Source organism: Macrobrachium rosenbergii, chromosome 3, assembly GCF_040412425.1.
Source record: "Macrobrachium rosenbergii isolate ZJJX-2024 chromosome 3, ASM4041242v1, whole genome shotgun sequence".
In the NCBI taxonomy this organism is placed as follows: Eukaryota; Metazoa; Arthropoda; class Malacostraca; order Decapoda; family Palaemonidae; genus Macrobrachium; species Macrobrachium rosenbergii.
In genome coordinates this window covers 17,944,771-17,962,149 of record NC_089743.1, presented here as the reverse complement: position 1 = coordinate 17,962,149, position 17,379 = coordinate 17,944,771, and the positions used below count along the sequence as shown (strand labels likewise).

General features: G+C 36.3%; 1 protein-coding gene across 1 annotated transcript in view; it reads right to left on the bottom strand.

Annotated features, from left to right (window-relative positions):
* Bruce (BIR repeat containing ubiquitin-conjugating enzyme) overlaps positions 1–17,379 on the bottom strand; it is a 361,218-nt gene that overhangs the window by 207,261 nt on the left and 136,578 nt on the right. Inside the window, 2 exon segments of the mRNA XM_067128151.1 lie at positions 7,054–7,222; positions 7,554–7,808. Of these exon segments, the coding sequence (XP_066984252.1) occupies positions 7,054–7,222; positions 7,554–7,808 (424 nt within the window).

The window sequence follows — 17,379 nt, the reverse complement described above, 5'->3', positions numbered from 1 at the left end:
TCAGTTTTAGGACGGTAATCTAAGATGACTTCGGGTGTTCTGGGATGATGGTTTGGGGTGTATTTTTGTTTGAACTGATAAATTGTTTTAGTTTGATGATTTAAGGTATATTTTTGTTTGAACATTACATTAGGCAGTGAACTGTTAAAATAAGCAGTTATAAGCATTTTACTATAGTTTAAGGGGTACAGGGTATAAATATATATATATATATACCCATACTTTATGGCAAAAAGTGCAGTCACATACATATATAATGATATATTGGAGTTTCTTTTACAGTGGGGTAGGCTCAGACACTTTAATCCATTATCTCGGTGAGCTACTGTATTTAACCAGAAGATGGGATAAAGAGATGGAGGAAAAGAAGTTAGTTTATTGTAATTTGGTCTCTCTCGCTGCTGCCTTCGCCCATCAAGAGCGAAATTTAAAAATATTATTGTATCGGTACGCTAACCCCATCCATAATCAAATTATCACAAGGCAAGTTATCGTAACTCAAACACTACCTGTAATCATTTATACAGAACCTGAAGTTCTTAGCCTTGATCCAGCAGAAGGCATCCTAGGATAAATAAATGTACAGTACCATTATAGCAGCAAACAGCCATGAAATACCAACAAGCGCCTATACAGTTCACAACGGCGGCAAGGAGAATTCTGATGAGCTAAAACATTCAAAACACCTGGTGGAGAACAGGTGTACTAGACAGCCTTCTGGGTAGCCATTCGGATTTTTGTTTGAATGCTGACTCACTCACCAGCATGGAGATGTAAGCTATCTTCAACAGTAGGTAAGATTCATCCCAAATAATTGGCATACTGAAACATTTAGTTTATAAGTTTTAACCAAGATATTTTTCACGTGTTTATCGTTATGTATAACAGATCATAAAATAGAGATTTACACATATGGCCATTTTGCCTGCCAATGAAACTCCTGAATGGTTGGCTATGTTATGAAAGATACATTTACCTTACTCTTCAACTGACAACGGCAAATATCAATAGCACTGCTGTAATAAATAACTGGAATCTTTCATTTCCCATCTTTCATGATTCTACTCATACGCTAAACCAAATTTATTTAGGGTTCAAAACGATACCCCAAGATATTTATATTACAGGCAAGGAAAAAATTACCCAAAAGTAATTTTTTTTTAAATTCCAAAAACATATTTTGTACAGAAATAAGCTAGACAAAAAACAAAATGAAATTTGCTTTTCTGGTTTTCTACAATTTCCTTTCTTCCATGATAATCAAATAATAATAAGCACCCTTATTCCATATAAAATGGATCCACCTACACAGACATGAGTTGAAAGAAGAAAAGTTCAATTTCATCAGCCTATCCCACCCAGTCTCTGCCTGCAACATCTCTCTCTCTCTCCATTGTAGCTCCAATTGCATCAGAAATGTGGGGTACAGGCAGTCCCTGCTTACCGTTGGCATCAGTTAACAGTGATCCGGTTTTACAGCGCTTGTCTAGTGACGCTGTTAACTGGATTTTTGGCACCAATCTCTGGTTAGCGGTGCCGATCTCTGGTCAGCAGCGCCGATATCCAGTTAACGGTGCTGTTAAGCGGGATATCAGTGTTACTGTCACCGATTTTCGGTTAGCAGCGCTCGGCAAGGAACAGAACCCCCGCAGTCACCCTGGGACTGCCCATACAGCCAAAGTCTATACAGTTCTTTTTGAGTTTTCTATTTTCACCCATTTATTTATCATATGCTTTTCACACTCAAGATTTCTAAAAAGTTCATGTGTGCACCCTTCACCCCAATCCCATCCTTTATGGGTTTACCCTTTCGCTGCATGTTATCGGCACTAGTGACGCGAGCAGTGTCCTGCTAATTGTGTAACTAATTTTCTTCCTTTTATATTCATACTTCAATTCTTTGAAATTTTCATTAGTTACAATATTACACTGTACTATTATGTTATTATAATGTTTTATTATAGTAGAGTGATAAAATGTGCAAATGATTTGTAGGTAATTATCCAAATCCTAATTTATGTAGCTTTTACTGGTGCTTCATTTCAGTGTGATATCTCTCAGAGCATGGAGCAAGTAATACCATTTTCGTTATTCAGTATGAAAATCTTTATTACAAACTCTGAACGCATGCTCTTGGTGAAAAATTTTGTCTGGAAACCCTAAGACTTGACATTCTGTAGAAAATGTGATTTTATTATCTTCAAAAAAAGTTTCAGAGCACCACATTTTTATGAACTGCATCTTCAATGGTCTTCTGTTTGCAAATTTTATCACATTTTCTTTGTTTAATATCATAATTGTTTTTCAATCTAATATATATAAAATATGGCTCCTTTTTTTACTGATGAAAAATGGACAACTCCTGGTCATTTCCAAGCAGAAATGTTTAAAATATGCTGGGTGTGTAGCAGGTCTGAGGTAGTGTAAAATATAGCAAATTCATCCAAATACACTTAAAAAATTTTTCTATTCCACCTTTTAACTAATTTACAGGTATTATGCTATTAACCCTTTAACGCCAAAGCCCTATTTACAAAAACATCTCCCGTATGCCGGCGGCGTTCGGTGAGTTAGCGCTGAAGCGGAAAAAAAGTTTTTTCAAAAAATCACAGCACGCTTAGTTTTTAAGATTAAGAGTTCATTTTTGGCTCATTTTTTTGTCATTGCCTGAAGTTTAGTATGCAACCATCAGAAATGAAAAAAAATATCATTATCATATATAAATATTGGAATATATGACAGCGAAAAAAAACTCGTATATAATTGTATACAAATCGCGCTGTAAGCAAAACAGTTAAAGCTAATGACTTAATTTTTTTTTAGTTGTATTGTACACTAAATTGCGATGATTTTGGTATATAACAAATTTTAAAACGATCAAAGCAACACAGAGAAAATATTATCACAAAATGATGCATGAATTAAGTAGCGCATGGACGTAAAAAAATGTTTTTTCAAAAATTCACCATAAATCGAAATATTGTGCTAGAGACTTCCTGTTTGTTGAAAAATGAAGCTAATTGATTGAATATTACTAGACTGTAAGTTTTTAGCTTACAATTGCAGTTTTCGACCATTTCGGTCGAGTTAAAGTTGACTGAAAGTCGAATTTTTCTATTTATCTTGATTTATATAGAAATATTTCAAAACTGGTAAAAGCTACAACCATGAGTTATTTTTGTTGTATTGTACATGAAATTGCACACATTTTCATATATAAAACTTTATGTAACGACTAATATAAAACGGTGCAAATATTACGACATAACGAGATGAAAGAATTTTTGAGATGTTGGCCGAGTTACCGAGCAGACGTAAGGAAAATTTTTTTAAAAAATTCACCATAAATCGAAATATTGTGCTAGAGACTTCCCGTCTGTTGAAAAATGAAGCTAATTGATTGAATATTACTAGAATGTAAGAGTTTTAGCTTACAATTGCGTTTTTTTACCATTTCGGTCGAGTTAAAGTTGACCGAAGGTTGAAATTTTGGCAGTTATCGTGATTTATGTGAAAACATTTCAAAACTGATAAAAGCTACAACCATGAGCTATTTTCTGTTGTATTCTACATGAAATTGCACACATTTTCATATATAAAAGTTTATGTAACGACTAATGTAAAACGATGCAAACATTACGACAACATGACGAAAGAATTTTTGAGATGTTCGGCCGAGTTACAGGGCAGGCGTAAGGAAAAAATTTTTTTTCAGAAATTCACCATAAATCGAAATATTGTGCTAGAGACTTCCAGTTTGTTGCAAAATGAAGGTACATGATTGATTATTACGAGAATGTAAGAGTTTTAGCTTATAATTGCGTTTTTTTACCATTTCGGTCGAGTTAAAGTTGACCGAAGGTTGAAATTTTGGCAGTTATTGTGATTTATATGAAAATATTTCAAAACTGATAAAAGCTACAACCATGAGTTATTTTCTGTTGTATTCTACATGAAACGGTGCACATTTCCATATATAAAACTTTATGTAACGACTAATATAAAACAGTGCAAACATTACGACAACGTGTGAAAGAATTTCTGGCGCGGACGTAAGAGAAAAAGTTTTTTCAAAAATTCACCATAAATCGAAATATTGTGCTAGAGACTTCCAATTGGTTGCAAAATGAAGGTAAATGATTGAATATTACTAGAATGTAAGAGTTTTAGCTTACAATTGCGTTTGTTGACCATTTCGGTCGAGTCAAAGTTGACCGAAGGTTGAAATTTTGGCAGATATCGTGGTTTATATGAAAATATTTCCAAACTGATAAAAGCTACAACCATGGGTTGTATTTTGCTGTATTGTACATGAAATTGCGCACATTTTCATATATAAAACTTTATGTAACGGCTTATATAGAGCAGTGCAAAAATTACGACAAAATGACGAAAGAATTTATGAAATTTTTGGCCGAGTTACCGCCCGTGCATAAGAAAAAAGTTTTTTTCAAAAATTCACCATAAATCGAAATATTGTGCTAGAGACTTCCAATTTGTTGCAAAATGAAGGTACATGATTGAATATTACTAGAATGTAAGAGTTTTAGCTTAAAATTGCATTTTTCGACCATTTCGGTCGAGTCAAAGTTGACCGAAGGTTGAAATTTTTGTAGTCGACGTGCTGATCGTCCACTTGGCACCCAACAGACAATTTTAGTCGACGTATGATACGTCCAATAGGCGTTTATGGGTTAATTTCTAGTAAGAATAATGGGCCACTTGAAACAATTTTGTGTGAGACACTACTCCAGAACCTGATTACTGTACATGCTATACATTCACACCTTGACAGTGTACGTAGTCTGTGAGGAAGTTTATGAACAAAGCCATATACCCTAGGATACCACTGTTATATGGCACTTTCAAAATACAAGTCCTACTTTTTGTGATCAACATTATTTTCCAACCACTGTCAACATTTCAAATGTCATTCATTGCATAATCAAACTTTCATGCCTCAATATTATATACAGTACTGTATATACTCGTGTATCATCCCACTTTTGAAGACCTAATTTTGAAGCTAATTTCAAGAGGGCTGCATGAGATATAAAATTATTGTTGTAATATTCACATATTAGTATTGTATTATAAAATACAAATATAATGAATATGCATCTTTTCCATGGATCTTCTAAAAAGTTATGCTTTACTTCACTGTATCCAACATTGTATGTATTCTCATATTACTATTTTATTAAAAATACAAACATAGCGATCAATGTTTTGGTTTGGAGATCAGCTGATGGCGACTACAAGGTAAGTTTATTTTGCCATATTTAACTCAATTCAGAGCAATTTTCTTGTTTCTAGTTGCATAAATGAATCTCTAGATACTCTATTTATATGGGACAAGGTTATTTTTCGTTATATAAAGTGTTTTTAAGTCGAAATATGACTTAAATATGTCCCATTGTGAACTAAATTTACTTATTTTTTCATTAATTGATGGCGCTGGGGCATGCTTTTTTTTTATAAAAAAATTTAACAGATTCCGTTCACTATTTTCTCTTGATTTCATCATTATATGAGCTTTATATATTAATCTTTATCAGCAAGAAAACAACAGTTAAATGTGTTCTTTCATGCCCAGTAGTTCTGATTAAAATATTTTTTCTCCAAATTTTATTAACGGTCGAGCACATTGAAGTTTATGGAAGTTTCATCCATGTTGCTGATGCACGATAATTTATAGTCATTAACATCTTGAACATTGTTTTCTCAGCTTCAGCTAGAACTTGCATCTTAAATTTAGCAGTATACTTCCTTGCCGATCTTTTCTCCATAGCGAATAAGGGTGTAATGTAAAAATATATCAGTCCTATTCTACTTTGTAACATAACTACGGTAACTGTTTACTATTGTACGATGGTTGAAACAGCTGTTGTTATTCGATTCATTGTTCATAGCAAAACAGCTGTTTCTCGTTTGGTTGTTCATGTCTGCATGTGTTTGCATCATGAGTATAACATTACTAACGATACTTTTATCTTTCTCTTTTACTTTTTTTTTTTAACTTATTTAACTAGAAGATGGGATAGATAAAAAGATGGCGGAAAGGATGTTAGTCTATTGCAATTTGGTCTCTAAAAAAGGAACTCACATGATACACGAGATATACGATAAAATAATTTTTTAAGGATGAAAATTGGGGGTTGCATGATATGTGAAATCATGAGTTACAAGAGTATATATGGTTACTTTTTTCTTTTCATTGTCAGATAAAACCACATTTAAATCTCTATGGGATCCTCTGTTGTTAACTCTTTGAAGTTTCAATGATGTAAGCTAATGCTGAGATATCCAACCATTGCAATTCTGGTACATAATTTTCAACAAACTTCAACTTACCATGTTACTTGTACTTTTTTAATCACAATTTTTTTAACATAATACAAAACATTATATACATTAAAACTTTTAAATTATACCCTGCATTATATTTACGTCACATCTATTTATATCTTATCAGCATTATACCATCACTATCATTATTTCTGTACCATGAAAAATAAATTTACAGCAAGCAAACAAGAAGAATATTGGTATGCCCCTAAACAGTCAAGAGCCATTTGCCTTAAGTTTTTAGACCATCTAAACCTCAAAGGTTTAATGTAACCACTATCAAAGTTGATTTTGTCTGTGCTGAAAGAGTGATATACACAAAAATTCAGTAATATGCCAAATCATAAACTAGCAAAACTACGACAGTCTAAATGCTTCTACTTTCAGTGGGCAGATTATGTTTTTCAATATCATTATAATTGCAAATGTTACCAAAATGACTAATTTACGCATTCAGACACAATGCACTGAAGGATGAATGATACTGTACTGATGAACATTTAGTTAAAAAGGTTACAAAGGATTAAGCATATTATATAGACTCATCCTTGTTAAGATTTTCTAGGCATCAATTAATTTAAAATTAAGAGTCTGAAACCTGAAAGCTGTATCTCATGTTTATGAAAAACTATAAATCAAGAGTCCAATTTCCAACTTCAATTCTAGTAAGGTTAAAATCAACTCCATTAATTAAATATTGCTTACCTTCAAGTATGTCTTGCAATAAACATGTTAAGGCATGTAAAGCCCACGGGGCCCCCCAGGTAGAATCCAAAGTAAGAGCATGGCGTAAGAGGGCTCCCAACTGAACTGGGGTAACTATTTCAGTAAGAGCAGGGCTCGGTCTTGTCACACTTACTAAACCACCAATAACCTGAAGATTTTAAAATTATGAATATAAATGACATCAATTCTCAATCAAAAACACAGTACTTGTACAAACATTACTAGTACAAACATACATTACTAGGTTAACCAGTGAAATACAAAAGCCTTTCTAAAACTTCTCTTGACTAAAATGTTTTACTCTGCTTGAGCTCATTAAAACCTTATTGCTAATTATAATTACATCTGTAACAAGAAAATGGTAAAAGATGAAATTAAAAATTCAGGTACCATGAAAATTTTAACCAAGATCTGCAAAAGTATTTGAAGCTAAAGTTTACAATTCTGAACATAACACTGGAATTTTCTAATATACTCACCTTGCAAGTGAGGAGGAAAGAGTCTACACAACAAGGTGAGCTGGAGTTCATCAATAATTTAATAAGGCCATGAGCAACAGAGAGGGCATTTGAACGATCTAATGGCATAAATGCATCAATGGTAGATTCATTATCTTCTTTGCGTACTCCACTTGTCCCAGAAGTCGATGAAGCACGAGTGTAACGTTTAACAATGTTTCTTCGAAAGGTGTCTAGCTTTTGGTAGATCTCACCACTTAAACCAGCTAGTACTTGCTGTAAAGATACAAAAACAAATGTATATATAAATATATTACTGCCATGCTAAGCCATTACACCAGGGTTTTGACAATGATGAGATTATTTTGTTTCAAAACATGAAAATGGTTCTTAATTCCAACCTGATCCAAAGGTCTCACCCAGCAAAAAAATTTACAGCAATACACATCTGATTTTTTTATTAAGTTTTTTTTTGGGGGGGGGAGGAGGAAGATCCCTCATAGTGATGGATTTTCAAGAAATATTTTAAACAGAAGGCAAAGACTAATTTGATTAGAAAAATCTATACATCCGGATAGCTAATAGCAGAAAATGAATTTAGGATGTGGATGAAGAACCCCACCAAATCTAATTGAAGGTATATATTACACCTGAACTGTTCCTGGACAGTATAAGCATGTAAGTCAGTTGCAACACATAGTACAGTATAACCAAATAAGTACAGAAAATCAAAACAGCACTCCTTAAATAATCCAGTCAAGCAGCCATAAAATCACCAGCTGAAAAGTGGGGTCACACAAAGCTTATAACTTCTTTGAAACCCAAAAATCAAAAACTTTATAAACAAATACTTTCACCAATCACAATATCAACACAAGAAATTCTGAAAATTGAAAAACTTAATAAACATGAAATAGAATAGGAGTGCAAGGCAACTGACAATTATCCAAAGGCTGAGGGAAATACTGTGAGTTTGTTTACTACCTCAGGGAAGAAGAGGACTTTCTTGAGTGCCACATAGGAACCACCTACCACGGAATAGCTGATCTTCATTCAAAATTTTAGTACTTAAGAAATTCATGTAGATGGATATAAAGTAAATAAAGGTACAGGTACACAATCCTTTATCCGAAATCCTTAAGGCCAGATGCATTTCGGGCATAATAATAATAATAATAATAATAATAATAATAATAATAATAATAATAATATGGGCACCGTGGCAAAGTGGTTTAGCTCACTGATGGACTGGTTAAGCAACATTGGGGCTGGTCAGTCGTTGGGTGACTGCCCTTCTTGGCATTGATTCCTTGGGAAAGGATCTTTACCAAAATTTCCTCAGTCTACTCAGCTGTAAATGAGTACCTATTCCCGATGGGGTAGGGTCCAGCTATGGGTTAAATAGCAAAACTTAGCAGTGATGGAAAGAAATTAAAGAATAAGTGATGATGTAAATAGAACCCCTGGCAACAGAGGAGCTTCGTCCACCAGCCAGGTATACAACCCAATTGACGGGGAGGACAGTCAGATACTTGGAAGTTGCCATCCAGCAACTGACCACCAAAACAACAGTAACCAGCAACCAGAGACTGGAGCTACAGAAATAAACCAGAAGAAGAAAAACTAGATGCTAAAGTAGCTCCAGGACTCATGCAGGAAAGTGTGCTACTAGAAACAGCGCACATAGTGAGAAAAGTGATGGACTCCTAAGGAGGCAGGATGCAACCTGGAGCCCGACACTATAAAAACCACCCAGTTGAATAGGATGACTGTGATAGACCAGAAAAAAAAAAAATAATATATTTTATTTCAGCTCAAGGCCACATACCTGGAATATACAAAGTAGAGACAATAACATACTGTACATAATCTATATACATGAGATAACATGATGAAAAATGATAAATTGCCAATACCCACACAGTTGCTGAAGAAGTACAAAAAAATAGTATTCAAAACAACAGTAATGACGGTAATAATATTGAAAATTGTAGAAAAAACAGATTGCATACTATTAATATCCAACTAGGAACCTTAGGTGGTCACAAAAGTCGGATCCAAAGGGCTAAATACGAAAATTGAAATTAGCAAAACTCCACAATGATATTAATCAGAGTAATAATGAAAAATATCAATAAAAACAAAAAATGTAGAAATATAACAATAATAACAACAATATAATAATGACAGATTCTGCAGACGACACTTTATAACTGCAAAAATAGGCAATAAGTCATTTAAGGAACAGATGCCTCATTATCCCATCTTTCCCACAATTTACATCTTCTTCTTGCCTCACTGCTTAGGATATCCTAACTTTGTATGAGCGAACTGCTGCTGTTTCTCAATCGGGTGATCGCTGTTTGCCTTACAATGATTTTTAAATTATCCTCTGCGAGGTGGAGTGATAGCGAGGAATGTTTGTGAGGTGTCTCAGAATGTCATTGTGAACAACAGTGATACGTCTCATGGTCTCTCGGGTATAGTTCGTCCAAAGGGAACACCCATATATACTGTAGCAGTAAGAGTGGATGAGCAGCAGTTTCGTGTCTCGGTGACAGAAGGCAAACCTCCTTGCAATCATGTTGCCAGCTGCACACAGTTTACAACGCTTCTGTTCTTTGTCTGTCGTATCTTTTAGGTCGTCCGTGATAATTTGGCCCAAATTCGGAAATTCATGCATAAATTCCACACGACGATTTCCGAGGAAAATTTGTGGTTCTGCAGTACGCTTAAGCAATCTTGGGAGCAGCGACATACACTGGGTCTTCGTTTCATTGTAGTGGATATAAAATTCTTCTGCATATTGGCAGCAAATGTTGATAAGTCACTGGAGACCTTGCACTGATGGGGAAATCAGAACCATATCGTCGGTATAACAGAGGTTGTTTATTGTTGTTTCATTGATAGTACATCCGATTGGGAGTGAGTTCAGTTTGACATTCAGGGCACCTGTGTGCGTATTAAGCAGGTATGGAGAGAGAATGCCCCCTTGCCAGAGCCCGTTTAGGGAGCCGAAGGTGTACAATACGGTATCCCATTTGACACAGAATTGCTGCGTGGAGAACCAACAACATAAAATGCCAGTTAAATATAGAGGTGTGCCTCATTCATGCAGCTTCAGGTAGTTTACTCTGTCAAATGCTTTTCTCGCATCTAGAAAACATAGGAAAACAGGAGAGGCTGATGATAGGTAATAGTTCAGCAATTCTTTCAGGATGTAGATGCAGGTGTTGGTTGCGTGGTTTGCTTTAAAGCTGAACTGGTTGTCGGTAGTGTGCAGAAATGGGAGAAGTCTCACTAGAAGAACAGACTCAAGCATCTTTGACGCAATTGTAGTAATTGCAATCAGGTGATAATTGACAGGGTCAGCTGCATCCTTTAGCTTGTTTTTTTATTAATGGTATTATGTGAACTAAGAGTAGGGAGTCTGGAAGAAATTGGTGAATTACGCATGCACTGAATAGAACAGCTAGCAAAATGTAAATTATTGGATGGCAAAATTTGAACTCTTCAGCAAGTAGACCATTGCAGCCGGGTGATTTATTATTAGGTAGGTTGTTTATGGCATCGCTGATGTTACCTGGCGTAATATGATCGGTGAAATGAAGCAATGTTATCAGTAAGGAGGTTATCTACATCCCTTCGGGATTCTTGATCATTTATGCAATTTATGATAATGCTGAAGTGATCGCCCAACATTAAGATAAGACTTGGCACTGACAGCTTTGCCTACTCTCTTTGATAGCTTTTTAGTTTTGGGATATAGGGATTGAATGTCTTTCCAAAGACAAGAGTAATCACCATATTCTAACTTTCTAGACATTAAATCAGCTCTTAGTTGCTTTTCATTCAGTCTGCAGTGCTTAAGGACAAGTCTGAACTGCGCTCTCACCTGTCTCATTAGTAGTGCAAAGTGTCCATCCCTTAGGCTACCATTTTGCCTCCACAGTAAAAGCATTTCTCATGAATGTGGATACAAATCTTTAACAAAGTCCTTCCATCCAGGTATATTAAGAGAGTTGCCTTGACAAGATCTGAAGGTATCCCTGCCGAAGGCTAGTATAGCGGAAATTATATTTGAGTAGAATTCTTCCCGATCTCTCCCGTGGTGGTCATGTCTATAATTTGGGTTAGTGCACAGTAAGGCGTCTGCTGGTTGAACTATTGACCCCACCCTGGTTTCTGTGGTTTCCCTAAAGGATCTGGTTTTCTGTTGGCTTTTAAAATCCTAGTTAACTGCAGGTGGGCGATCAGTTAGGGGGTTCATGGTAGGGAGGGATGGGGTACTGAATGACACCTATAAGGGGATGTGATAACATCCCGTTGCAAGAATGTAGTGAATGTTGCAGGTCATGATAGAATCATGAAGTTGTGGGGACATGATGCAGTGGTCCAGCCAGGAGGTTGTAATTGTGTCCATTCCATTGATTTTGACAGAAGTAAGTTCGTTATAAAATTGTTTTGTGGGGGTGAGAATTAAGGTCCCTGATCATACAAATATGATCAGCAATAGAATCGTGAATAATGCTGTGTAACTCACCTGTGATCATGCAGTAGTGATCAAAATTATTGTTCTTTTCCCAGAGTATATAAACATTAATTATTAAGGTCTTAAAGTCCCCTATTCTCACTTGAAGCCCCAACATTCTACCACTCCTACAGGTCATCACATTCACCATAATGTCTGATGATTTGTGCCACAGGAAAGAAAGGTCCCCTTTCGGGTGACCGGCTACGATGTGATCTGTAACTTGCATGATGAGGTTGAGAAAATTCTGAAGTCTTCATGCACTGAATCATAGATGGAAGGTCATGAGGCCAGAGGAGCGTTTCTAATAATGCAATGATGCCTTCTGAAGTTTTTGCAAAACAAGTTGATGGGAGGAATGTTCCACTTCAGGGCAAAAATATTCAAAGAGCTTATATCTAACATATCCATGGCAACTCACAAAGATGGGAAATGAATGAGTTGATCATTTGGGTGGATGGGGGGTTGGCCAGCGGGGGTGGGCAGTCACTCGCCATGGGAGGTTGGCTGGCACTTGTGGTAGAAGGTGAGCCTGCACCTAAACCCCTACTTGTGTTGGCAGTAAGTTCCCTGGGAGGGGGGGGAGGGTTTTCAGGATTAAGTTATACCTTGAGACTTTTATATTAGGACCGAAATTCTCGCCTTTAGGAACATTGAGGTGTTGAAATAGGCAGGTAATCCTGTAGGCCACTTCATGTTTAATTTTGCATGGGGGCTTGTGAGAGATAAGAGGGTCAGAGCCTGTGAGAAATGTGAATCTCTCTTCTATGGCGTTTAGCTTCGCCGATGAACGCAAATTGTGAATCACAACATGACATCTCCTCTCAGGTTTCAACTGAGGTGATTCACAAATGTTGGGCTTTGGTCTAGCGGGCAATCGAGAGGTTCTTTTCTTTTTCTACTGGTTTGTGTCTGCCAGCCCCCAATCCCCTCATGATCATTCTCATCCTCATCCACGCCACCAGGGGCGGGGGGACTCATGAGGGGTGGTGATAGTCACAGAAGATCTATCTTCCACCAGTAAAAGCATTTTCTTTCTATTTTTCATGTTTTTTCATTATAATTCTTTACTCATTATAGTTTATTATTATTTATATTAATATACTGTTAAAGGAATGTGAGGTAATTTAGTTCATCAATAATAAAATTATGGGGCAATTAAGACCATATGTTCATGAACATATTATTTTCAACAAAAACATTTCGTAAAGTGCAAAAATATACAAAATCAAAATAGTTGTAATTCAGCTTGTGAATTTTAATGATAAGTAAGACTATAAAATACATTTCACCATATCGACCTTGGAGAGGGTTTGTTCTTTATTGTCACTAACATCGTCTTAAGTTTGCAGTCATACATTTGAGGATGGTCTGGGAACAGGATTCGCAAGTGATGATGCATCACTACAACACAGTGTGTGGGATTTTTCATACCACTATATTAAAGTTAAAATTACTGTTAAATTCTTGTTTTCATGAACAAATAATTATATCAAGCAAATTCTTGAGTAATTTTTGCCATCAAATAATCACGATAATGGCAACATTCAAACTTAGTCCCATACACACAATTTGGGATCGAAATATGTCTATAAATATAACAGAAGTAGAGGGCTTTCACTGGCTAACAGATCTCTATGGCAACTAGCCAGCCAATCAGGTTTTAGCTTTATTCTATCTGAGAAGAACCTTTTACTCATGTGGAGCTGATGATGACATAAGTGTGTGTTGGTGTGTTTTGAATGTAGTACAAGTTTTTACAAGTGTACAGTATGTATTTTACATTAGTGAAGAATAGCACTCATTCTATTCTTCACTAATGCTTTGAGTGCAAAATTATTGGTTCAAAGATTCTTCCACAACAAGATTTTTTTTTTTTTTGCTTAAGAAGATATTTACTAAAGTTGCGTCGACATACTTTAATCTCTTGAGGAATGTTAATCCATTTTTGTTTCCCTGCTGGTACAACCATTATAGAGAGAGAGAGAGAGAGAGAGGGCAGCAGCACACACCTAAATGATTCAGGTCAGCCATTTGCATGCCACACCACTAACCTTATGAATTGACTCTACTCTCAAGAAATGTTTTAGGTTTTTAGAATTTCGGATAAAGGATTGTGTACCTCTAATAGATTTGTGGTGAAACAAATTAAGATTCTATGAACATGGTTCATGTGTTATACACCATTCAACTCTCAAAGGAGACCAAAGAGCCACAACCTCACATCATGGAATCCAAGGTTAAGTGAGAAGCTGATGCCTGTGGTGGCATGTTAGGTGAAATGCCTGGCAAAATAAGGACTATTCACCCTTACTTTTAACATCTTTTTCTCTTACTCTGAAAAAGTACTTATTCTGGGTATACTACATAGAGGTGTTTTTGTCTAATTCTTTGTGGTAAATTTCCCAGACTACTTAAGTGGTGGGTTTTTCAAAAGCCCATCCCTCTGGGAAGATCTGAAAATTCTGAAAAAAAGTTCTAAAGCCATAGGGGCTAATCAATCAACTTAATTCTTAAAAAAACTGAGCTTCTACAAAGAATCTATTATACATGTGGGGTGATTTCAGTACAGGTACAAAATCTCTTATTTCATGTATTCATTTTATGATGCCTAGCAGAAACGCTTTATTCCTTTGAGATTTTTATAGGGGTTGCGGCAGGGATCCAAAACCTGTCTGTTGTAAAACACACTGTTCTGGCTTATCGCTTATGAACTCGAGATCATTTTCTTTTTTAACACAGCTGAACAACTTTTTTTTCATGACAAAATGCTTGGTTCAGTGACATTTATAAACAAAGTAATTATACCGTATTTTATTACCTTTTAAAATGTGCGAACAAAAATTTCAGGCGATGGGGGGAGAAGTGAGTAAGATGGGGAGGGTTATGGTCCGCTTGGAGAACGATAACAGAAGAATTTATGTGCGGCTCAGAACTACTGAAGAAAATGTTCACATACATCAATATTACTCTCTCCAAAACAGGTATGTGAACCCATGAATGTGAGCACCAAACTACCAAATAACTCCTCTAGAGAACACATCGAATCCTAACCAGAGACACGACTGAGAGAGGTGGCAAAGGACAAAGACCTTGGTCCCGAGGCATGCCATGGTTCCCTGTCTGGGGAGAAGGCCAACGGACCTTGGGCAGTTCAAAGGGTAGGTTACAGACAGATGCCTTGGCTCTGACACCTTCTCTCCCGTGAGAAAACCAAAAAAGGCTGATCACTTGGGTTTGGGGGTTCATCTTCGCTCTAATATATATATACAGCCAAGTTTCAAACCATAATAAAAGAATATATCTCAATTACCTATTATTTTTTCTCCTGAACCACACAGGGAGCAAAAGGCAGGGCAGGAGTGAGAGAGGGAATTAACCTAGGCTACCAGGTAGGCTAATGGAGGAAGAGGAGAACACCAGACGACAAAAGGAAAAGACTGAGTAGGCTTATAGTGTGCCCTAACAAACTGTCTACCTAATCTATTGGTCTCCAGCATCTTCCAATACTTCACAAAATTTTATCCTCTCATCAGATCACTCATCATTATCCTCACAACAAGAAAATCATATTCATGCCTCAACAGCTAGGCTAACATACATGTGGCAATCCTGCACAACTGGAACATTTGGTTTCCACTAAGTCTTTCCTATACAGCCTAATGCTTTCATCTCTGCTTGTTGTAGATGACGTAATGTAAAAACAGAAAACAAGCATGATACTGCACTGAAAAAAATCAGCCAGAAATCATCAAAAATTGTTATTAACACCGATTCACACCATCTGCATAAGAACAGGGCATGAAGAAGTCTGACACGATCATAAACATTCCAACGCTGCCTGGTGGGAAACAGGTGATTACAGAGACAGTCCTAGCGGGTCAGCCAAGCGTTATTTTGGATTTATTTTAAATGTAAATTGCACCTAATGGAGCAAAGATATAAGCTAAAAGTAGGCAAGATTCATTCCAAATAATCCACATTAGAGTAGGTTTATAAATTCTTTTTGTGCCATGAAAAATCCCAATAAACTACCTTTCCAATGGCACATATATTACTGATATTCTTGTCAGCTATTACATCTAAAAAATATAAAATATGCAAAAAATTTTTATTTTTTCAACTGGATTTGTTTGAAGATTATTCTTTTTATATATACAGACCCCACTTGCTTGGGAGAGGAAATTTAGGCTACCCAAATCCTCTCTATACATCACTGATGTTACTGACGTGGAAATATGTAAGGATAGTATTCTTTTTATTTTAATGGCTGATGTCATTTGACATTAGAATCTCAAAACGTTGACTGAAATAACAATAGCAATCTCTGGCCTTTAAAGCAGATGAAGATCAGGGAGCTGCAAACACAACAGCAGCAGCAGCACAACTTAAGAGAAAGGCATATGAGTCAATTCCTTTTTCTCCTCTACCCAATTATCAAGGAATGTGGCACAAAACATATTACCTGGAGTACTCACTGTAGGCCAGATCTTTTCCAAGTACTCAGGGGATGACATCTTACTGGTTTTGAGAGCATCATCATCTGAGTTTGAGGGGAAAGCAACTGGTAACGAAACACCTGCTCCAATAGTACCCTTGTCCGCCAAGGAAGGAGCATGAAATGGACTCCTTGGGGCATGATCCTATCTTTCCTGGGGGGTAGCCCTCGTAAGAAATGGTAAAAGAACGGAAGCCAGTGGCAGGAAAGATCTAGAAGGATCTGATGATGTCCCTGATGGGGTATACCCTCCCAAAAAAGCCCATGAATGCCTCTCCTTCCTTGTCCATTTACCAAACTTTTCCGAGTGAAGAAGAACAGATATAAACTTTTCCATACTAAAAGAGCAACACCTCTGTGGGTGTACCAAGGTGGGAGACATGAAACAACCACAAGGCCATCCAAGTTCCTAACAACATCATTGCTCATTTTTTGTCTCTATTTTGAGAAAACCACAACAGATACATAAGGGCAAACACACAGAAAAAAAAATTTGAGTAAAGACAGAAAAGCAGCAGGTTACTCATCCAAATTCAGCAATCACACAAGTGTGAGAGAAGCCTAACAATCTGCTCTCGATGGTGTCCTAAGGTAAAGTGACTGGGATTACACTTGTTTCCAAGACTCAAAGATTGCAGTCATATGTGCATAATGAAGATACTCTATATAAAAAAATGGTGGTTTGTATACCCTTAAGAACAAAAAGCCAGTCCTACTGTGTAACTTCCAGTACAGTTTTCTTTCCTAATAATGGTACTTAACTTCAGGCCAAGGCAAAACTGATTTCAATCGAGAATAAGCAGTAGCTCACTAACTAA